The sequence below is a fragment of the Rissa tridactyla genome, chromosome 3, assembly GCF_028500815.1.
Source record: "Rissa tridactyla isolate bRisTri1 chromosome 3, bRisTri1.patW.cur.20221130, whole genome shotgun sequence".
NCBI classification, from domain to species: Eukaryota; Metazoa; Chordata; class Aves; order Charadriiformes; family Laridae; genus Rissa; species Rissa tridactyla.
The window spans coordinates 46,804,007-46,827,739 of NC_071468.1; the positions used below are offsets into that span (position 1 = coordinate 46,804,007).

The 23,733-nt window shown below is 37.2% G+C and overlaps 1 protein-coding gene across 5 annotated transcripts in view; it reads right to left on the bottom strand.

Moving 5' to 3' along the window:
- The window catches only part of NUP133 (nucleoporin 133), a 40,933-nt gene that overhangs the window by 11,875 nt on the left and 5,325 nt on the right, over positions 1 to 23,733 (bottom strand). For 4 of the 5 annotated variants that reach the window (XR_008465708.1, XR_008465707.1, XR_008465709.1 and 1 more), the window contains exons 1-19: positions 22,782 to 23,015; positions 20,117 to 20,235; positions 19,197 to 19,300; positions 18,017 to 18,124; positions 16,141 to 16,272; positions 15,350 to 15,520; positions 14,550 to 14,705; positions 14,387 to 14,457; positions 13,672 to 13,819; positions 11,894 to 12,041; positions 11,021 to 11,178; positions 9,746 to 9,837; positions 7,428 to 7,591; positions 5,789 to 5,883; positions 5,424 to 5,648; positions 4,303 to 4,425; positions 3,748 to 3,847; positions 2,534 to 2,776; positions 1,178 to 1,311 (exon numbers count right to left, since the gene is read on the bottom strand). Coding sequence is in view for 2 of the 5 variants with exons in the window: in XM_054196895.1 (XP_054052870.1) it covers positions 1,178 to 1,311; positions 2,534 to 2,776; positions 3,748 to 3,847; positions 4,303 to 4,425; positions 5,424 to 5,648; positions 5,789 to 5,883; positions 7,428 to 7,591; positions 9,746 to 9,837; positions 11,021 to 11,178; positions 11,894 to 12,041; positions 13,672 to 13,819; positions 14,387 to 14,457; positions 14,550 to 14,705; positions 15,350 to 15,520; positions 16,141 to 16,272; positions 18,017 to 18,124; positions 19,197 to 19,300; positions 20,117 to 20,235; positions 22,782 to 22,966 (2,676 nt within the window). In the remaining 3 variants the exon portion in view is untranslated. Of the gene's footprint in view, positions 1 to 1,177; positions 1,312 to 2,533; positions 2,777 to 3,747; positions 3,848 to 4,302; positions 4,426 to 5,423; positions 5,649 to 5,788; positions 5,884 to 7,427; positions 7,592 to 9,745; positions 9,838 to 11,020; positions 11,179 to 11,893; positions 12,042 to 13,671; positions 13,820 to 14,386; positions 14,458 to 14,549; positions 14,706 to 15,349; positions 15,521 to 16,140; positions 16,273 to 18,016; positions 18,125 to 19,196; positions 19,301 to 20,116; positions 20,236 to 22,781; positions 23,016 to 23,733 lie in introns of those variants that run through there. The other variant, XM_054196896.1, reaches the window with a different exon arrangement.

The following is a 23,733-nucleotide window of genomic DNA, read 5'->3' on the forward strand; positions in this document are numbered from 1 at the left end:
CCTACAACCTTACTTCTCTCAGTCACTGTTAATGTCTTTTCTTAAAAAAAACTACACATTTTATCCTCAAACACTTCAATGTGACATAACTAATCAGGGTTTATGCTTGAGATTTAACTTAAGTCTCTTCGGACTAATTTTAGAATAATGCTAAATTTTAATTGCATTAAAAATTTAAAAAATAAAGTGTGAACAGGCCGCATCTGATATTCTATCCATTAGACATGATCTGTTCAGCTCTTTTTTCACTAAAGTAACTTCTTTCCAGAAAGTGTTACTTTTTCCTTTAAAAAAAAAAAAAAAAAGAAAAAAAGGATCTGAAGAGAACAAAGAAAGAATTTATCCCCTTCTTTGGCAGTATGTGCGTGTATTTAAGAACATTTACTGTAACTTCTGTCTGTTACTAATACTTTTGCTTGTTCTTATTAAACAACCTTTCTGTACTCTCTTTATTAGGAAACCTGTAGACTGCAGCATTTTTCTTTCCACAGGCGTTGTGGAAAAGCGAAACAAATTGATCTCACCAACTCCCAAATTAGGAAACTTTTGTCCCAGTCTCCTACACTTCAAGTAGTTTCTATTACCCGCTCCTTAAGCTTTCCAATTTTTCAGCACATTTAGGGTTTTTTACACCAGATTTTAACACACATTGAGAAACTGTCCAATGAATACCAGCAGGACAATAAAAAAAAAAAGCCACAGCAACATCTTTGTCTTCCTACTCTTCTTAACTACGTTTCTATTTATACATTTAACATTCTCACGTTTTCATTTCAAAATTATCCTTAAGTTTATATTACATTACTTTAATAAAACAACACTGACTTACAGCGCCTCAGCGAACAAGTCACAAAATGCTAAAAGATGTTAGGAGTGAGACAATGTGTTTGAGGCACAAAAAAGGTGCCATGAAAAGCCCCTGCCCATACAGCGAGCACCCGTATTTTTGCTGGCTTGTTTTGCAGTCTCAGGGTAAAATATGCCACTGAGTTCCACAGAGTGAATCTTGACTCCAGTTTTCCACATTACCCTTGTATGTGCATGTAAATACACACGCATTAAAAAAACCCAGACCCTTCCCCCCCCAAATCATAAGTTTTGCAACATTTCAGATGCAAATATATTATAAAACACTATCAAAAGGAATGAGAAAAAAAAAAAAAAAAAAAAGAGTTACCTGATCTGCAAACTGACTCATGTAACGTTGTAATCTGGCCTGGTTGTCTGTCTGCTCACACATTTGCACCAGGATATCGAAGTCACAGTACTTCTCTGCTAAAGCAGCTGCCATCTGATACTGCCCCAGGGAAACTACGTAACCAAGAAGAAAAAGAAGTTATATCAAACAAGCTCATGTTTGCCTGTTGTATGACCTGACAGCAGAGACCAGAAAACTGGAAACAAGTTTCAAGTGTTTACACCACCAAGATATTTACACATTCATTCCCAAAGAAACATTCACCCTACTGCATCCATACCCTGTGCACATGCAAGCTAACATACCTACCACCTCCCCACACAAGAGGGAAGAAGAGAAGTTTAGAATATTAAGTTGCCAGTATACATCCTATTTTCTCTGAAAATTAGCACCATCTGCTATTTCTGCTTTTGGGGGAGGGGAAAAAAAAAAATCAACCCATGACTTAATATCTCTATTAATATCCACTTAATTACATAAAGCAGCAGGCAAAGGCTTTTAATAACAAACAGAACAAGTAAAGACAACATATTTTGAATACAAATACTATTATTTAAAATCTTTCGTTTTGGTTCAAATACACACGAGTTAGCAGAACACGCAATTTTGTTTTTAAGGACATATAACTTCAGACTGAACACAATGTTAAAAAATGTATTTACATGCTAACAGAGCCCAAGAATGTCAGTAAAACTGACAATTATTGTTTAAGAGACTTCTTAAGGTTTAAGAATGTTAAAAGGCAGTGATTACTAGACTGTTCTATTTATAGCACTCATTTTTAGTCTAAAAAATTAAATGTTATAAGCTTACTAAAATGTATTTGATCAGAGTTATTTCCACTTAACAAGGGGTCTTTGTTTTCAATTATTCATTAAAGACTTGGCCACATCCGACATGCTAAACAGCGTGTTTGATTATTAAATAATCAAGATTCAAGAAGTAACTTTTTCTTGATAAACACTAAATAAACTTTCAGGCATGTAAGTTTATGTCAACTCGCAAAAAATATAAACATTTAGAAATCCATTTATACACTATTTTCAGCCAGCTGGCACAAAATAAATTCCTTCCAGAAAAATATAACAAATTGAAGCAGCAACATGTCTTATTAGAGGTATGGGCATGGGTGCGGTCTTGGATGCAATTCTGTACCCTGTTGTTTTTTGGTAAATATCCCATTAAATCATAAAACCAGTCATTTATACTCTGAAGGCAAACATGTAGAACTAACAGAATTCATACACAGAGGCCATTTACTCCATCAGATTTGCATCATTTCCTCATCAAATGGAACACTTAACCCTTGCATTAAGGAAAAGAGACAGTACTTACGCAGAGGAGACAAGAGTTCTGATCTTTTCTGCACATATTCCATTTCTACATTGCTGTATCTCTCTTGATCGGCAGGGCGGTCCACAGACTTCAGCTGAGAAACATAGCCATCCAGAAAGCAATCCAGTAGTGCCACCAACTGCTCAGCCACAATGCTACGGAGGTTACTGTCCACCTGGGGATACACGATCTTCAGAATGATTCCATGCTGACGTATTATTGCTGTACGAAGGCTGCTAGATGCTTGGGAAAAAAACACACTAAACATTAAACCAATAATCCTATCCCCACAGGAATCTATGCTGAAGTATAATAAAAACATTACTACATACAATTTAAAAAAAAATAGAAAGAAAAAAGCTAATAAACATTTTAATTTTAAAAATCAAAGCAATACTAAGAAAACAAAACAGAACAATGCTCCAAAACAAACTAACTTTACATATTAAGTTTGGCCAAAAGGTAGTAAACAAAAGAGAACAGAAACAAAATCACCCCCTAAACTACACAGATCTACATTGTCATCTATCAATACCAGCTTGCGCAATCAGTAAGGAAAGAACACACACAAAGAAAAGGCAGCTTCTGTTAACCTGACTTAAATACCTGGATGTAGTCATCAAGGCGTAACACACCAAAATAGCTTGCATAGGTCCTCCTTTTCAAAAGATTTTTATCTTGGGAGCACTAAACAAGTGTGTTTTGTATGTAGAGGCCACAGTGAAGCTTAAGCACCAACTGGGAAGTGCTTGCTTCTGCAAACATTTGTTCTAATAGTTTTTCATGTTATTAAACCATCCAAACAAAACACTTAAGGAAGCAGAGAATCATCAGTCCTTTTAGAACGGTTATAGATCACATTTAATGATTCATTCTAACGTTATGTATCCCATAGGTATGCCAACCAGAACCAGCACATACTAACAAGTAAAAAAAAAAAAAAAATTAACTTTGTCTCTCAAACTTTGTTTTTGTAGTCAAATTTGCAATGTAGTTTTAAAGAATTATCATCAATACTGGACAAAATAAGCGTTCATTGATTCATTTCATTCACCAAATGAAACCTTTAGCTTCTCCTGTTCTTACTAAGAACCTTGTGGCAGCTTTTACCAGTAAGTTTAACATTCGGATTGAATTTCTTGCGTTCTGAAACTCATGAAAAATATTTTTATTTAGCATCACTAATTAATAAACTAGTAATAATAATTTCTCACCTGTCCATGGAATATATTCAGGTTCTCTTTCTGGAAGCTCTCCTGTTCTATATAAAGAGGCTCTAGATTGACGATACTGACAGGCAGCTTGTAGCATGTCCTATTTGAAGTCAAGGACATAAGGAGTTTAAAGTCTACCGGCATACACACAGACCATAAAAGATGTTGTCTTTTTGAATTCTGAAATATTCTTTTAATATCCCCCTTCTTTCTATACCACTTTCTCAGTTGTATAGAAGAGCACATACTGACTGAGCAAGAAACCTCAGTGCTCAAGCATAAGCTCTTCACTCTCTGCTACGTACTCACGCTTTCACAACTTCCAACAATGCTGCAACTTCTCAAATTCTCTTTAGCAGTGCCTCAGGAGGAAAAGGAATGTCCCTAATTCTGTGTGAGACCATCTTTTCCTTCATAATATATTTGCACATGTGAAAAGTGCATCCACTTTTGTTCTTGTATCAGTGACTCCGATGTACCACACTCAACTTGTTGAGTGCCCTTCAATATTTAACTTCCCCTCCCACAAACATTTTAGTTAATGCAGTTCTATACCTTAATGATATTGTTCACATTGACAACTATCTGGGCCCACTCAATTGATTCTATTGGCACATCTTTCAGGATTTGTTCCTCCTCTTCTAGTAAGCATTCAAAGATGGAATCTATCTGGGACACCTTAAAGAGAGAAAGGAAAATTGCCCCGAGCACAAACATCCATTACCAGCTGACACCTGAAAGCCAAGTTATGAGTTGTATAGAAAAATAAACAAGTATTAGTAGAAATCACATCAATAGCCAAAAACATTAAAACGTATCAACTACTAAACCGATAATGAAATCACCAGCTTATATTTCATACAATACTTCGAATACAAGAATTGCCTTATTTCTGGACTTAAATCTGGAAGAAAAAAAAAAAAAATCCTCTTTTTTGAAGGCAACTCCATAAACTTTCATAAGCGTATTCCTCCATATTCTTCTGAAACACTTGGCAGTAGAACCTTTGTTAGATAAAGTATACTGTATAACATACCTGCTTTAAAATAGCAGACTATTATTTCTATTTTCTTTTATATTTATTTTTCTCCATTAGCAACTACCGTCCTCTACAGGAAAAAACTTCCCAAGAATAAATGTTTTGTGTATAGCTGTCCTCAAGAGGAAGAAAGAAATAAAGACTGAGTGCTGGACTGGAACGTGGCATAAGCTGAGAACTAGTTTAGACTCACTCATGTTAGTGAGGACAAAAAATTATGAGACTGAATTGACACAATTCCATCCAGGACAGCTCATCAAAGCAGCTCTCCTATCTGGAAAGCTTCATACGCTTCAGTTCAGCCCTTAAAAACGATAATTCAGCGTACATTTTCTGATGTGCCAGAGAATTTCACTTGTCTTTTTCATTGCTCGTCCATGTAAGCTAGCTGGCAATCATAACAATTTTACTTCTGCTACATGAAATTTGTCAGAATTCATGCTTCAGCTGCAGACATAAAAAAAAGTATGTACGCTAAAGCGAGGAAAATACTACCCCACCATCCCTATTTACAGGGAAATTGTGTAAAGTTGAATTGATTTTTTTAAAGGGAAAAGTTTCAAAGTATACATTAATGCATTGCAACTTTTACTACATGCGATATGATACAATGATTCAGAAATAACGGGTTTCCTACCTCTCGGAAGAACACATCTGCAGGGGTAAGACTTGGCGGCACGTCACACTCTCTTTTGTTTAATGCGATCAGTATAGCAGCATTCACCAGATCAGGCAGCCTGGAGTGGTGATTCTTGAGAACAATAGCTGCTGCCAGCTTCTCTGCATGCTCACACAGCAACAACCGAGTTGCCATCGCCACCCCTCGTACTGGAAAACTGCCCAGACGTTCAAACACACCAACCTTTTATTAAAAACAAACAAACAAACAAAACCAACAAACAACCACCACATGCACTTTAAACAGTGTTCTAGAAGAATTACTTCAAGACAAAATCATACTCTACTGCGTGTGCTGATACCAAAAGAACTGTAGAATTCTACCTGATGAAGAAACTCAACGAAGAAGGAATGTGCTTTTGTCTTATCCTCCAGCTGATGAAGAAGAATTAGAGATGTGTTGCTGAAACCAGCTGCTTCTAAAAAGAGAAAAAAATCTTAGATGAGAGCACTTGATAACTTCATTTCTTGGATAACTATTTTTTTGCCTCTGAGGTAAACGGATGTCTATAAATTTCTATAGTGTTACCACACAGGTACTTTTTAAAATATATGCACACTCATTTATATATTGCTTACCACATTATTTTTAATGAGGTTTTTGAACTCTGTCATAGCTGAAGGAAAGCCTTTGGAAGAAATCAAGTATTTTTAGATCAGTACAACTATTCTGAAGCAAGCAACTCATTATGCTGCTAAAACAGCAGCTCACCAGCTTATTCAAATTTTAGTAAGATTCAGATTCCAATTTTTATCTTCATTGTGGACTAGCTATTGCTACATTTGTTATGCTTTAGACCACAGGTAATACAAATGAAGTGTTAACAACCGTTCAGACCTAACGGACTCTGCATTGCCTCCACAATTCCACTGCCCAACACAAGCGGTTGTCCAGTACTGCTCTACTTTTCTTCCTCCTCAAATGAGCTTGCACATGAAGAGTCAGCTAACATTTCAGTCTGGACAATCAGGTCCTTAAAGGAGTCTGTAAGGATGATGAAAGCTTCCTCATGTGTATCCTTACAAGTATCTCACTAAAGACTCTCAAGATACAAAAACTCACAGGAACTACCACTATGAGCAAAATTAGCAAGACTATTTCCAAAAAGCTATCAATTTTCACTTCTCGCTTTAGCCAGGAAAAAATGCAGATAAGCTCTCATATTAAAAATAAAGTTGATTCAGAAAATACTAAGGATCTGATGCCTGACAATTTTTAACTGGCTGCCACACAGAAACAACAGCAGGAAGCATCATCCATCTGTAACTATTTACTACATGAACTTTTCAAACTAAGTCTCTGCTCAGTAACTGGCAACTGTTGCCTAGAGGTCCTGGGGACAGTTCCAAATTAACACTTCATAAGAGACAGGGAAGCACGAACACAGAGCTTTATTGCTTAAAATGTGTCTGCTTTAATCCCTTATGTATAACATATACTCCAAAATAAATTTCTCTAGTCCTCTTTTAGGCAGACACAAATACCAATGCTGCAGCGGGACACAAGCTCACTCTACCCTGGATCCAAGCCTACCAGAAGCTGTGCAGCCATGCTGACAAAGGGCTAAGCGTGAACAAATAAACTCTTTCTCTCAACATACCTATTTACAGAAAATAATTTAGATCTATCCAAGGAATCATGGAAACAAAAAAGTGACACCACTTGTTCCTCCAAGTACCCTTCTCAGAAATGTTTTCTTTGCTGTTTGTGTTTACCATATGAAGTCAAGAACTAACCCCAGCAGACCGTAAGTTTATCTGGCAGTCTCAGAGGATGTGTCTTTTAGGCTTTCCGGAAATATATCTAGTGGTGGAAGAGGGCATGGGGTACCTATGCCATTTTTGCAAAGCTTAAATTATAATTTTATCTAGAGTACTACAGACAGTTTTTCACCAAAAAAACCGCCAACACAACCAACACCAAAACCCTCAACACCCACCAATCCCCTCCCCTTATGTTTACCTTCAGGTACAGACTCAGCCCATCTTGGATCAGAGGCAGGGTAATCATCCATTAAGTCCACACTGATCTGAGTCACTGCCGTATCCAGTTCAGCATCAGAATCCAGATCTGCATTGCTTGGAAAGAGCTCAACTACCATGCTTTGTGCATTGACTATATCTTTCCTGAAATAAAAGAAATACAAAGTATGTGAAATTAAAACAAGAGAGAGAATTATAGGAACAAGAACCACTCAATTAGTAGGATTTTCTGATACGCTTCTTGTCAAGTGCTTTAGATTATAAACATCAAGCATTGTTTGGGCTGTCTTTAAATTAATTATGGATAAAAGGTATTCCAATTCTTTGAAAGCAAGTAGGCTGTACAATCTATACAACAAAAAAGCACAAGCCAGTAAGTGTTTCAAGTCACTTTCTATTTTATTATCCCTATTACTAATATTAAAAAGAAAAGATGCACCATACAGACTGAAGTCCGGATGTCTCTGGTCACCAAATTTCTATTGATTGCTTTAAAATCCTCTCAAGTGTACACGTAATCACTCCCACAAATGGCAATAGAGTAAAAGCTCTCAGGACAATGCTTCAGCAAATATAATGCATTACTCTTATTTCCTATAATTTCAGAGAATCCTTCTCTATTTAGGTCAGTAAGTAAAAGAGTAAGAAGCACCCAAATGCTTAAATCTCCAATGTATGAAGTTGTACTGAAGAACCCTATGTAAGTATGCAATATTCACGAAGCACAGTGATTTGATTTTGTGACTAAAAATTATAGTATTTCAACTGAGAAGGGATACTGTGATTCCAACATATGATCTGATTTTGGAAATATTAATATTTTTCATGAGGCTTTCAGTTTGAATGTTTATATGACCAAGATATCTGGAAATAAAAGAGAAGTGCATCCAGAAATTGCACAAAGGTTTACTAAAACAAACTATACTTTTAAAAACTGGAATATACTTGATCTTCTATTATTAACAACCTTCCATTACTTGCTCTGCATCAACTGCTTGGCCATCTGGACAGGCCATTGCTACATCTGTTCTGTGGAAGGTTTCTCCATTCGTTTTACCATACTATTTTACTGGAAAAAATCTGAATCAATACTATACACATCAAATTATTATTTTTTTTTCTAGTTTCATCAATATAACCCTAATTTTAATCAAAATAACATTAAACTTTCATACTGTTTCACATTGTTTTCCTTACTACCTCCTACTTTATTCTGACCTTGTTTCCAACCCCCTTGTTCACATCCTCAGTGATCTCAACTTTCATATTTGTTACCTGTGCTCTCAGCCCTTAGCTACTCCAGTCACCTCAGGACTAGAGCCATCTTCAGCAGCAGTTCTGCTTACTGACATGTCCACTTGTGAATACATGTAGACATTGCTTTCTAAATTCTGTGCATGTGTACAGATCTTGTCTTGATAGCCTTTATTATATGTGCCTAATCACTCACCTTCATAATATCCTACCTCGCATGCAGTTCTGTCAAAAGCACTTCTACTTCCTGTTATCTTAAATCTGTTTTTTTTTTTAAGTTTTAAGACTCTTTAAGGAGATTAGTTGTCAGAGGGTTTGTGGGTTGGTTTTGGTTGTTTTTTTTTTTTTTTTTTACATAAATATATATTGAAAACAGTCCCCTCTAAATATAATTTAAGTCTACAGCTCTGCTTATCTTCTTATCTCTCCTCTTCCTCCTTTGTTTACATCCCTCCTGTCAACATCAAACCTTTCAGAGGCACTGCATGCCTCCCAACAGTCAGGTTGCTTTAATCAGGATAGTTTGACAAACAGCGTATTTCCTTCCACTCCCACTCCCCCATATCAGTCAATTTAAAAAGAAGATATCATTTGGCCACAAAATCTGCCATGATAGTTATTCTTCATGACCACATAAATAGTAATTAAACATATTTGAAAGTATTGCTGAAAACAGCTATGCAACTAAAAATGAGGAAGAAAAGAACATTTTTTAACACCAGAACACCACTTACTAAAAGAATACAGAAGTCTAAAGTTTAAAGTTGTTTCACTGACAGTAATGTAACATCACAGAATTTATGCAGAGTAAGTGAAAAATCACGGAGATTATACAAGTCTGCTCCTTTCTAACATATATCACTTCTTCACTGGCTCAAAATGTATCTCACACTTCCCTAATAAAGATGCCCATGTGTCATTAAAACAGCTTTTAATTAAAACAGCACAAGAGTATCTTTACCAAAATAATCTCTTACTCAACTATCAGAGTGCCTTCAAGAATAGCAAACGAACAAAGCTTCAAAAATCAAGTGCGACTTCTACCTGCAGTACTGTAGAAAAGCAGCTTTCAGTAATTTAGTCTTATCTTCTTGAGCTATAATTTCTAGCCTACTGGTTGCATCAAATGCAGGACTCTGAAAATGCAAAGTAAAAACTTCAGCTGAAAGACAAATATCAATCTTCATTACGAAGTGAAAACATTCTTTCTAAGTAGCAACAACATAGATTATAAAAAAAAAAATGCCACCCAAAAGCAGTTGTGTTTATTAAGCCAAACATAACCCCACAAGATACACTGCAATCAAAGTCCCACAGGGGTTTGACCTCAAGCATTTTAATAAAATTCACATAAATTGCAAAAGGAATTAATGCCAGCTTATTTCACCAAACTTCTTGTGTATTTTTGAATATTTTAAGATTCAAATCCCAACAATTTTGACAGAATTTAAAAAGGTATTCATGAGTATTATCTGCCACAAAAACAGCCTAAGTGTAGACAAATCTAATTAGAGATTAGTTCAATAAGAAAAATACAGTTCTATGTAAGCAATCAATACAAGGATCTTCCACTAAAATACTAGTTACTAATAACTGATTTTAAAGGAGATTTAATTGGAATAAGGATTGAAAATCACTATTACCCCACAGAAATATTCCCTGATTTGTATTGTAACAACTTTTTTATTCTTCCCTCCCAGTCCAGGGACACCTCCAGGGCACACATATTTTAAAGAAAACATGTTTGGTGTAAATAAGAGCTTAATAAATGTACATGGCACAAAATACCAATAAAAATACTTTTAACATATTTTTATAAGACTATATTAAAAAAATATATAACAGAACAGAACCAATAGTCAGCCACTATATAGCCCTTCTCAACTTAGCCTCCAGGCTTTTCACAGCATGGTAAGAAAAAAGTGTCTCTTATACACACAAAGGAACAGACACTAAAGACTGAAGAAGTCGTCCTGATCAAAAAGTGAGAAGAAAGCCTTGAGTCTCTGCAGTAGTGTTATATCAGGCCTAGTGACATATAATGACATACATCTATATGAAAAAAAAAAAAAATTTTGTAGAAATGTTGACTTCAAAACAAAAGAAAACAAAAAAGTTACTCAAACTGGCAGATGTTGTAAAATTTCTTGAGTTTTGAAAACTGCCTTCTTTACAAGTGTTTGAGTCTCTATTAAGAAAAAAAACAAACCACTTTAAAACTCAAAGAAGCTAGGGTTTCCACAGTGAAAATTCAAAACTGCCAGAAAAACATTTTATTTCTACCCTCAGTTTTCAACCAGCCAAACAAACAACCACTACCTCACTTCTTGGTCCAGCAACAGAAGAGGACAGGGATTCCTCCAGGTCTTCAGGAAGCACAGAAATGTTTTCCCTGGACAAGATGGTGATAAGTCCACTTTTTTTGGTAAAGAAGATGGGGAGGCTAGTACAGGAGCCTGCTCCTAAAATGCTATCTCCTAGGATGAGGGTAGGGGGGGGGGGAAAAAAAGCACATAAAGGCTTATGAAACTGCTACAAAATGTAGCAGTTTCATAGATAATTATTAAATTTTGCCATGAAAGAACCAACAGCAATTGACAACTGCACCTGACTTACACAAACTGTGGATACTATTTGCTACTCAAGATGCAGATTTCCAGATACTGCAAGTTTAAAAAAAAAGAAGAAAAAATAATCAAGATTTAGACAGTTCAAATTCTACCAAGGATCAACGTGCATGTCCTACTTGAAAACACCTCTGAAGGTTGAGGATGCCAAACTTAGAGACATCTGACACAGGCACCTAGTTTGAATTTTAGGCTAAGCCTTGACACAAAGTTAACTTCAAGAAAAAAAAAAAAAAATAAATCCACAGTGAATGCTGGGGGGGGGGGAAAAAAACAAAAAAACCAAGCCCCAACCAAAAAACCTCACTACCCACAAACAAAACCCGCACCCCTTCATATAGCAAGAGTGGGGATCTACTTAATTTTCATCCAAAACACCGTAGAGTAAGCAATAATGATACTGGATGTCATGTCAGTGTTTTCTTTGTACACTCATGAGAAACTCCCAACTTGAAAGATTTAATAAAAAGGAGTGTAAATGTGATTCTGCTCTCTGAGAAATCTAAATACTGCAGAAGCATTAAATTAGAAAGTATCAACGATTTTTTTTTCCCCTGCATGTTACCTTGTACACCAAATATGATTTTCTCCTGTGGTAAAGAAATTCTTCCAGTTCCAGTGGAGCAAGCAAACACTTCATCTTCCTTATAGAGGTAAGCAGCATGGCTAAAGTAATCTGGGACTATCAGACAGCACAACACTTCCTCTTCTGACTGAAAGCATTTCATACAAACAATATCATGTATGTTATCAAAACCTTAAACAAACATCTAACATTTTAAAGGCTGATCTGAGTTGTCTGAATTTGTTTTAGTTTGTAACAAGAAGATATAGATGTAACTTATAACCTAAAAAAACAAACAAAACCGCTTTTAATTTGCCCTAAAACTTAAGATCTTGGGATTTTTTTTTCTTCCATATATATTAAATTATTGATAATTTCACAGGGAGAGAGAAGTGAACAGATCAATTATTCTATAGTTTTCACATTCTCCTTCCGTTGTAAGATTCAATTTTAAGATGCCATTACAGGCAGGGGGAGAGGGGAAAGAGTGGAAGAAGTTTACCAAAGTTAATGCCCAAGCTTACACTTCTGTCGTGGTTTGGGGTAAAACAGAACCAATTTTCTGTTTTGTAATTTTACTTTTTAGCTGGGCCTCTTCTAACTGACTGAACTCTGGAAATTAACAGCGTATTGCTCAGAAACTGTTCACTCTCAGAGTGATAAGACCTGATTATACCAAGGAATGGTATGCACAGAGGCTCCTGCTTATACTTATCGCTATAACAACCAAGGTCAGCTAACTTCACTATTTGCCCCGTTAGAGGGTCAGAAGCAGAGAAGCGTAGAGGGGTCCCACCTGCGGGGAGGAGCGGATGGGATGAGTGACCTAAAACTGACCAACAGGGTATTCCATCCCATATGCATCATGCTCATAAAAGCTACGGGATCAAAGAGGCAAGGGGCTTGCTCTCTTTCTTCAATGGCTGACATCCAAGGAGGACCCTGTCTGTTTGTCTGCCTTTGATCCCCATCCGAACACTCCTGACTCTAGTTCCGGAATTCAGCTCCTGTCCATTGCTGACTCCAGTCTGGGACTTCCCCTGTGTGGTGATGCAATCGTCATCCTGGGAGCTGGATATGGTTTTGTATATATTGTATACTTTTTTTTATTTTTATTATTCTACTATTATTTACTATTTCCTTATTTATTATTATTTTCATTAAAGTAGTTTAGTTCTTTTTCTAAACTTGTAAATCTCCTTATCTCTTCCTCTCCTCTCTTTGGGTGGGGAGGGCCATCTGTGGTTCTGATTGGCCAATTCGGTCAAAACCACGACAGCTTCCAGAAGAGACAGCACAAATGAGGTAGAACTAAGGACAATGCGTCCTCCCCTCCCAGCAAGCCAGCTGTCTACCAAACACCAAAATACAGGTCTCTTAATTCCTTGTCCTGCTCACAAGAGTCTCAACCAGAGTCTGAAATCTGTTCTAAGCGGACTGCATAGGTATACCATAAAATTACCCTGTAGAATATTTCACAGACAGGACAAAAAGTAAAATAAATCAGTAACAATGAGATGTTCAGACTTCTATCTTTGAGGCTTTTTTTCTTATACTTTAAAATCCGAAGTCGAAACTTTACATACAGTTACTATTAAACATTGGAAGATGCTAGTACACATTGTCCTCAAAATACGATGAATACATATTCCAAGAACAACCTTAAGACAGAGAACTTGATTTTCCTTTGGACAAAAATCAGATAGCTGATTTACGTATAGGAATATTCTGAAACACTGTGATTTCTTAACTCAGTTTCAGACCCTTCATTTGCATACCTGAAAAGATGGATTATACTGTGTGACCTCCACGACAACGTCATCAGACATCTGGTAGCCTTTATCTTCTACTGTTATCAGAGTGTAGTAGACAAGACACGGACGATCTCCAGGATGCCATGCTGCAGCAAGTATCACCAGTCCAACACTATTCAACAACAGATGTCACACCATTGAGAGATGGTTATTACATATTTTACCTGCTCAAACTCTACCACTGAAAACCCCGAAGTAAAATTACAAGTAAGTATTTTCCAATATTGTATTTTTCGTTAGAAAGACAGACTACTATTTGTTCTTTCAAGGTGTTTTATTAACAGTATTCATATTGCAGTACAAAACTGAATCAAGGCAGTTGTAACTTTACGTCATTAAATACAAGAGATACTGAATTCTCTACATTTGCTGCAACAAGTTACAATTGCTTACTTGCTGTCTTTGTAATATCAAGACAAAACAAATACCCAAACCTGATAAAACAACACTAAAAAAAGTGAAACGAATTATTCTTAGGTAACAAATCTGTAATGCTAAAGAGATAATGATAGCATGAAGTAAAGGATAATCTAGTTACCTAATATGATGTGTTCATTTTATCAACAGTGTCACTCGAGTAAGATTAAATCGCAATTACTTACATTAAGTTTTTGCAAGAAAACACAACACATTTATCTCATTAATGTAAGTCCTAGCAGGTGCAAGTGTACTTCCTTACCGATTCTGCTGCAAATCCATGTATTGTATATTTACTCCTCCCTTAATATCTTCATAGTTACTTTCAGAACCCTAAAAAACAATACAACTGACTTATAACTATACATAAATAGGCTATTAATTAAACAAACACACAAACCCTTTCCATGTGAGCTGGCTCTTACCCAAATTGCATCTGTAATATGTTCTTTCAGGATCCTGTTGATATCCCAGCTAAGAATATAACGTTCTGATGAATCATCAATCTCCCATTTGTATAGATTTGAACTTGTTAGCATATAGAAGCTTGATCTCTCTTTATCCCAAAGAACGCTAGAAATCTGCATTTAGAAAAGAAAAAGCTAAAAAGGTTAAAGCACAGCCTTAATATTTGGACACAACTATCTACACCACTATCAGTCCACACAAAAAAAAAAAAAAATCACTTCCTTGGGCAACCTACACAAGTTACTTTACAAGATCAGAGTATTAACGATAATTTCCAAAAGTAGTCTTATTTTACGGATATAAGAACATCTATAGTAAGTATGTTTCTCATACTTTCTTCCAACTTCCTTGGAATTCACTGTCAAAGTTCAACCCGATCACCAACCTTGGCAATCCTAAATCAGAAAAGTAAAATTACAGGTTACTGTTAAGTTTCTTCAAGTAGTAACGAGGCTATTACTAGAAAGAGGCAAGACTTTGAATCATTGCATATTCCCCAGGAAGTATTGCTACTTTAAAGTCTCCTTTTATTCAGATCTAAAGAGCAAGTCAGCATTCTCCTTTACAAAGCACAACGATTTATTCAGTTTCTCTCTTTCAAATTTCAAAGAAATATAAGTAACATAAAAGAGTTGAGTCTTGTCTCTTTTTTTGGTCATCGTATATCCTTACACAGTCTTTTTCTTTGTTAAACACTGAGGCTGGAAATTAGAGAGAAATTAAAGCATATTACTGTATGAATGTTTTTCAGGCTTACCACAGCATCATGTCCAGGAGACAATATACCCAGAAGAGAAGAAACCTTTCTACCAATGCCAGAAAACATGCCCTGACCCTGTGGCAGGGCATGCTGATGAATCTTGCCAGAACTATCTGGTATCAATCGAACTAGCTGGCCTCTGGAAGATGATAAAATAAAACTTCCTCCCTAACAAAAAGAAAAAAAAAATATATTTAAAAAAATTACAGTCACATTCCTGAAACAATTCTAACGTCAGACAAAATTCTTTATGTCAGCTCACAAGGGTGAACACTAAACAAGAACAAGACACAGGCATCCACATAGTACTTAAAAGCTAACAAAGAAAATAAAAAAAAAGAAAGCATTTATCACATAAAAAGACTGTTTAAATGAATTTTCCACATTATTCTCTATGCTTGAATCAGTGCAGTGTACAGCTCCCAGTATAACTTTTTTAAATTTTAAACCATATATTTAAAAAATATGAAAAGATGAAGTAGTTCTCTGTTTTTGCGATAGCAGGAAGTAATCACAGAATACTGACACTCCTCATAGGCTGAGGTACCAAGTCAGTCCAGTTAAGCTTGTGTTTGAATCCTGCATCCTTCCCCAACTTTAACATTATTATTTGACTACTACTCATCTCTGCTACTTAAGATCAACAATCTCTGAAATTACTCCTCAGAACGTTTAATAGTTTGCAACATTTATTGGAGATTTAGGACCGATCATGCAAAGCACGCTTTTCCATTTTTAAATTAGGAATTTAAGCATTATTTTAATATATATATCATATTATACTGTACCTTTACTGCTGTTAGGAAACTGCACAGAGAGCCTCCAAAGTCTGTAAAAGTCTCCGTATAGGAACCTTCATGTGCAAGATTGGGCCAGTAGCGCACAGAACCTTCGCTGGTAGCAACCATTATTGCCAGAGACTTGAAGTGAGAAAATAATTAACAGAACATGCATGATAATAATAATAATCAGAATGCAGCCTTAACTAAAACATGTTATTTTACATATCAAGAGTGTGGGTGGCAAACACACAAAAAAGTAGTAAATATATATGGATGCACACAGACAAACCTAGAACTGAATTGCAAAATGATTCTGTAGCATAAATTAATTTGTGAAGGGAATGTTATACTCGCTTATTTTGCTAACAATATTTTCTACTGATTCTTGTTCTTGATTAATTCAGGGCTCACTACTGAAATGCAAACAAAACCTACAGTTGCAAGACAGAAAAGAGCCTGTGGAGAATTCCAGATGCCAAGAGTTACAAGCTACTATGGAAGACTTGAAATGTGACTATAATTTAACAAAGAAACTGCTCTAGTGTCATTAAGAGAAATACCAAATCACACGGTGGCTGTTCTCTTCATAAACCCATGGTGTGCCTACATTAGCGCCTCTACCTCAGGAAATCAGTCACATACCAAATTCAAAGCATTAAGGAAGAGACTGTGTTCAAGTAGAGATTTAGACAGAAAGCATTATACCTAATCTACTGGTTCTTGAGAGAAAAATCACAGAAAAATAGAAAAACTGTAGCTGAGAGTTGTTATTGAGCTCCTCGGAGTTTTCTAACTAATTTTTGACTAGACACAGATCTTTACAAAAGGAAAGTAGTTGGCTAATGAACATCACAACAATTAGAAGATCACCATAGAATGTATTGTCCTTTGTGATTCCTGCCCCTTATTTAATAATTTTCATTTTAGTGAAATATCGTCTACTGGTAGTGTTTCTACTTCACTCTATAAAATCACAGTATCCACGCATAGCTCACAAACTGCTGAAAGATGAAATAAAATAAAAATATTTTGGTTTAGGTGGATTACTTAAACTTCCTTGGGTATGAGTAAGTCATAGAGCATTTAGAGTTTTATGAGCTAATCACGAGGTATTAAGAATGCTTTTCATCATCTGGAAGTGTAACACAATAACAAATCAAAAGAAAAGATCCTATTACATGTTCTGTGCTGCTTCTTACTTCCAAAGACAAGTGCTTATCCAGTTTCATTAAAGCACCACATATATTAACCTAAAACTACACCCAAGCTGAAAACAAGAGCCTCTTTTCTTCATGAATGATATTAACAGACACATTAACATACTTTCAGAAAACTTAACTGATCTTCAAACCTCACTCTCTAGCACGGTATGTTATGAAAAGGCACTTAGGAAAGTAATCAGTCAAGAGAAATTAAATCATATTCCTCACAGCGCCAGCTTCCTTATAAAGACCAGCCAAGGGAGGGTGCTGGTGTTTGCTTCTAATCCACTTGTACTCAGAATTAAACCACTGCTGAACAACTTTTTCAGCCAGCACGCATTTAAATTGCACTTGCTTAGACTGACTATTTGGTTGCCCTGGTGTTTGTTAACACAATACTTCTTAGTTTACTGTATTTTTGTTTGTTATGAATGCACACCAAGTAATCCTTGGGAAAACTATTATTTAATCTGATCCTGTAACATGTAAATGATGTAACTTGAAAAGACTAGCAGAATTTTGTTTATTTCAAAACATTTATTACAAGCTATCGATCCTGACCTTTTAAACAGAGAGTACAACACCAAATGCAGTTTTCAAATAAGTACTGGATAAAATAGGATATATTCAAAGTTACTCTAAAAGTTACTTTTAAACACTACAATTTAAAAGTCAATCACCTGCAGAGAAGGTGCGTCAGCTGAGGAATCGAGACAAGATATAGCTGCTAAACTAGAACTCCACTGGAAATCACTGGGTGGCAACTGCAGTTCCTTGCACAGAGATAACTGTAAGAAAGAAAGAGATGCCATAATAACTATGAGATTGGAAGAATTTATTCCTCTGCCAAAAAGTCTTTAGACTTTTTGACTCTGATAAAAATTAATTTTCAACTAGCCCAGACACTGTGTAAGGGAACCAAAAGAACGTCCCAGGACATTTTCATCAAGGTTGTCACAACAACCAAACAGCTAAAAAACATCTACTTGTACACTTTCAAACAGTACTGTTTCTCTTTAGTTATTTCTGAGTTTTTCTCACAACACTATATATTGAATTATTTATTTCAGAAGTGCAATTATTTGACCATTCTTTAACACAGTATGCTAACAAAGCAGCAGATCAAAATTAAACTAGAAGTGCTTGAGAAAGCTCACTAGGTAGTAACAGAGTGGAGAAGGGAAATGCTTCTCCCTCCCCCCATGAAGTTAAACAATGAAAAATATTTTAATCCCTTGAAAAATCTCTACAAGTACTAGAACGCGTATACATGACACTCCACTGTAAGTGCACTCTGTATAATTAATAGACATTGCATTAATTGAAAGATATTGATCTTGTAACTACAGGTTTCCTCTGACCATACTTGCTATTCGCTGAAACGATGCTGAAAGAAATGCTGCCCAGAAGGAAAATAAAATTATTGATATAAGAAACCTAGATGAAACATGTGTTCAGCACAGCTGAAACTAACCTTTTTTTTTTTTTTGGATAAATTGAAAATCAGTCTGAGAATAATCTAAGACAATCCATAACATATCAACTAGTTTTTAGCAATTAAAATAAGGTTTATCAAACTATCTAACATAAGAGACCCACCTATTAAAATGCAAAGAATTAACTGTAATGACTTAAGGTGACAATTAAAAATTAAGAGAGGAATATAAAAACGTTAAGCTCCCTCAAAAGCTTGAGTTTCAGTTACTGTTGTTAGTATGACTTCACACCAACCCCGCTGCTTTTGGGGGAAAACAGACAAATCAATTTATAAAAACCCCCTTGCTTTAAAAAGCCACAACTGAATAACTTGTTCAACTAGCGTAAAATTTAGAATTCTTTCCATCTTGATATTTCAGTTACCTTAGCTATTGGAGACTGACCAATCTTCCAAATAATCAGCCTCTCTTTATGGACTAGCCAGGCCCATCCACTTTCATCCACTTGAACGCTCAGCTGGTCATCAGCTACATAGAAAGTAATTTTTTTAAAGCATTCAGATCTTTAAAGCACTGCAGAGTAACCTTAAAATCAACAAACTTTCATTCTTATATGAAAATAAGAAATATACTTTCTATTAAATTAAATTGCATGTTAGAATTTCCATGTATTTGATTAAGATACCAAATTACTACATGTAGTTTAGAAATCCATTTGACAAACACTCAATTTTTGAGAGTGAGAAACAAGCCAATACTAGAAGCTATTTCCATCAATTTACATCAGATTGTAAATTTACAGCAGATTTGTAAATTGCTCAACAATTTTTAAAGTTATTTTTTAAGACACGCATTTTTGGTTCCTCTTACACATACTATAAAAAGAAAACTTATCCACGGGGAAAAATTACTTAGAAGACCAATTTCTTGAACGCAGGGAAAAGTTTGGATCACTGGGGCTTTTAGAAGTGACAACAAATGTGGATTAAAAATAATTTAAAAAAACATTAGAGTGTCCACTCTAGGACACAACAGAATCGAAACAAATGAAGAAGGTGAGAAAGAACCGGTAAGTAAGTTACTAAAAAATCTACTGGTTTTATTACCTTGGATTTTACAATATATTGATTAAGACAGCACCTGAAGGATACTTACATGCATCCATACCCACATGGGTGTTATTACAATTATAGTTACATAGTTAACCAAGTTGGATTCAAACAAAAGCAAAAACATTTCAGTTTCCACTGTAAAGTCAGCCATTTAAATGACATTAACAACATGTTAATACTTCTGTCACCTGTCAATTTCCATGAGAGAAAAACAGATAAAATCAGTTCTTACCATCAGCCTTCTTCAGGGCTTCCATAACCTTAACAGGCAGAGAGGATCCAAAAGCCTTAACATCATAATTAATAGTCTCACTTGCTGAGGGATGCTGTATAACTCTGGTAGGAGTTGCTCTTAAAACAAAAAGTTATAGTTACTTTTTCATCAGCTTCAACAGACATTTACTTCACTAGTATCTGTTTGAAATATGTGATGAAATAGGTTTATGCCTTCTGGGAGCACCATCTAAAGCAGTAATCTAGTGGCCTCCTTACAAGCTGTTAGCTGTCATCAAATTATTTTATTTTTTAAAGAACTGGTTTTGAATATGCATTCATCCCCCAGCAACAAAATAACTTTTCAACTTCTCTGCATTCTGGTTATTTATAGAATACAGCAATCCACAATGCCAGGAGAAGCTCAGCAGAAACTATTCCCTGACCGCAGGACCTATTTCCATCCCTAGTTCTAACACTGGTGGGCAGTACGCGCTGTGCAACACTTTGAAACCTGCGGCAGCTTGGATCAGCTACCACTTCTACAACCCTTGTCTTACTGTGGAGACTACAGTGCTTATCTGTTCCAGACATTATTTGTTTCGCAATATAATTTATAAAAGCTGCTTTGCATCTTCCCCAACTTTCTCTCTCTGGAACAGCAGAGGTCTGTCTTGTCTTTTGAACATGATTAAGTGGGTAAATTTCTCTGCTTTTAGAAAATACTGCCCTCTTTATTTCTCCTCACAAGTAAAATGATGTCTCAGACCTTCCCAGCGTGAAATGCCAAAAGACGGTGACACACAGCTAGAAGACAAGCCTGACACCCAGTTTGGAAAAATACCATATTAAACAGACCTGAACTAAAAGGTCCCCAAAAATGAAAACAGGAAACCTTGTTTACCTCAACAACAAATAGCTGTTTCTGAGAAAAGGGATTATGAACCCCTGTTAAATCTTGATTCATATGGAAGGCAGAAGAGGGGAAGCTGAGGGGGGAAAAGCCTAAACTTTGACTCCTTTGCCTTCTTTTCAAATACAGAGATTCTTATTATTTTCTTATTTTTCCTATACTAGGGATACATATGAGGAAACCTTGAATTCAAATGCTAATAAGAGACTTATAACAATGAAAATGTGGTATTTTGTATTTATAGTTTCAATGTACAATACCACTTTTAAAGAGCCTTAAAACTGTTCTACTATAAAACATTTCAGTCCGAATTTGTTACCATGAGGAGAGTATATCCAATATCCTACAAAGAATCGGAGAGCACCTGAAAAACCACAGACTTAATAAAGTCTTACTACTCCTGTGGGAAAGTAAATGAGCAAAATGAGTAAACACAGACCAGTAACTCTCCTAGTTGTTTTTTTTTCCTTTTCATACAGAAAAGTCATGCCTAATAGTTCTATCAGAATTTTCTGAAAAAAAGTCAGTGAATACAATCCAGACAATATTAGCGTACTTAAATTTCCCCGAATCTTTCAAAAAGAACCCTTACGAAACATTCCTAAAGAAATCAAGCTGGGAGATATGAGGAAAAGTTTTACTGCAGAACAAAACCATGTATAAAAGAAAGCAATAAGCAAAAACAATACAGAGGAAAGAAAGGCTAACTTATACACCACAGGGAAGTTTCCATTCTATAAACCTGTACTGGTATCTAAAATATTCAGCACAGTCATAAAAAAAACCCAACTACCAGAATAACAGTGTCTTGATAGTACAATATTATTCAGGACAATCAAACAGCAAACAGAATATCTGAGTTACTAAATACAGAATAAAAGGCAAACAGAAAACATCATGAGAACTCCACATATGGCTTCTTGAGTACTAGGATGACCTAGCATGCACACATCCCAAAATGATATGGTAGAAAAACTACTGAAAAGAGATTTAAGGATGATCAGAGATACAGAATATCTTACGATACATTCCAGCAGAAAAACAAATGGTAAAGCAGTATTTGTGAAACAGCAATATTGTAACTTACAATGACTTGAGCATGTAAAAATGAGGCAGCGTTTGCAAAGAGAGGTGAAATATTTTGTTAAACCTTCTTGTACAGATAGTTGAAAACAAAAGCTTTCAGGCAGAGCCCCCTCATTAGGCTCATTCAGAAGTACGCCTTAATACATTTACTGAGGCACAGGACCAATATAATCTAATTGCTGACTCTTAGACATAACAAAATGACACTTCTTCCCCCTCCGGTAAGGTCAAATTATTTTATCTAACTAAAGGTCTGTGTCTGCATCTGTGTTTAAGACTCAAGATAGAGATTCAGATAGCAAGCATTTGAAAACTTGGCTTTTTTTTTTCTTTTTTTTTTTTAATTATGATACTTTTTTTGCTACTTTTTAAAAAATCACTAGCTTAGCTTCCTAATAGCTCCCTTAGGAATTACTGCTCCTTCAGCAAACAAAGACCCCGTCTGTTCGGACCCTCGGCGACAGCAGCCTCACGGTGCGTGACGAGACTCTTTCCGCAGAGCAGAGCAGCGCTCCAGCACTCCCGCAGGCGCCAGCAGCTGCCGTCCATCTGCTCCCCTCCCCTGCCGGCTGGGGCAGGGAGACAGCCCGTCCGAGGGGCCGAAGGGCCCGGGAGGGCTCGGTAACGGCCCGGCGGGACAAGGCGGCTGCCTGGGCCCTGCCCCGGGCCCGGCCGAGGGACTCACCGGGCGGAGAGGGAGCCGCTCCTCCGCCCCACCGGGGAGAACAGCACTGGCGAGCTGGCTGCCGCCACGACGGCCAGGTTCTTCCTGCCGCCCGGGCGGGAGAGAGGGCTGGGGGCGGCGGCGCCGAGGTTCCTGCGGGCCGACCCGCCGGGGGTGCGGGGGGAGGCGGGGGCCGAAGGGAACATGGCTGAGGAGAGCGGCGAGAGGCGCGGGCCGCCACGGGGTTCCCGCCGGGCGCCGCCTGATGGCGTCACTGCGGAGCGCGGCGCGGCACAGCCCCTGCCGGGGCGTGGCGCAGACCCCGCGGCAGCCGCTCGCTCCGGCGGCGGCACAGCCCGGCCCTCGCCGCGCGCCGGCGCGTTACCGGCGGCAGGAAGCTGCTTTCGTAAAGGCACACATCGTCGTGGTTACAGGCCCAGGCGCTAACGGACAAACGTTCAATTTCTACCTTATCTGCTCCAGGGCTCTGCCGTGCCTCAGGGCTGCAATGAACGGCTCGATGCCCGAGTGGTGGGCAGTGAGGAGCGGCGCTCCTCAGGGGTCAGTGCTGGGACCGGCGCTCTTTAACGTCTTTGTCGGGGACATGGGCAGTGGGATTGAGTACACCCTCAGCAAGTTTACCAATGACACCAAGCTGTGTCGTGCGATCAACACGCTGGAGGGAAGGGATGCCACCCAGAGAGACCTGGACAGGCTTGAGAGGTGGGCCCGTGCAAACCTCATGAAGTTCAACAAGGCCAAGTGCAAGGTCCTGCATGTGGGTTGGGGCAATCTCAAGAACAAATACAGGTTGGGTGGGGAATGGATTGAGAGCAGCCCTGAGGAGAAGGACCTGGGGGGCTTTGGTTGATGAGAAGCTCAACATGAGCCAGCAATGTGCGCTCACAGCCCAGAAAGCCAACCTCATCCTGGGCTGCATCAAAAGAAGTGTGGCCAGCAGGTCGAGGGAGGT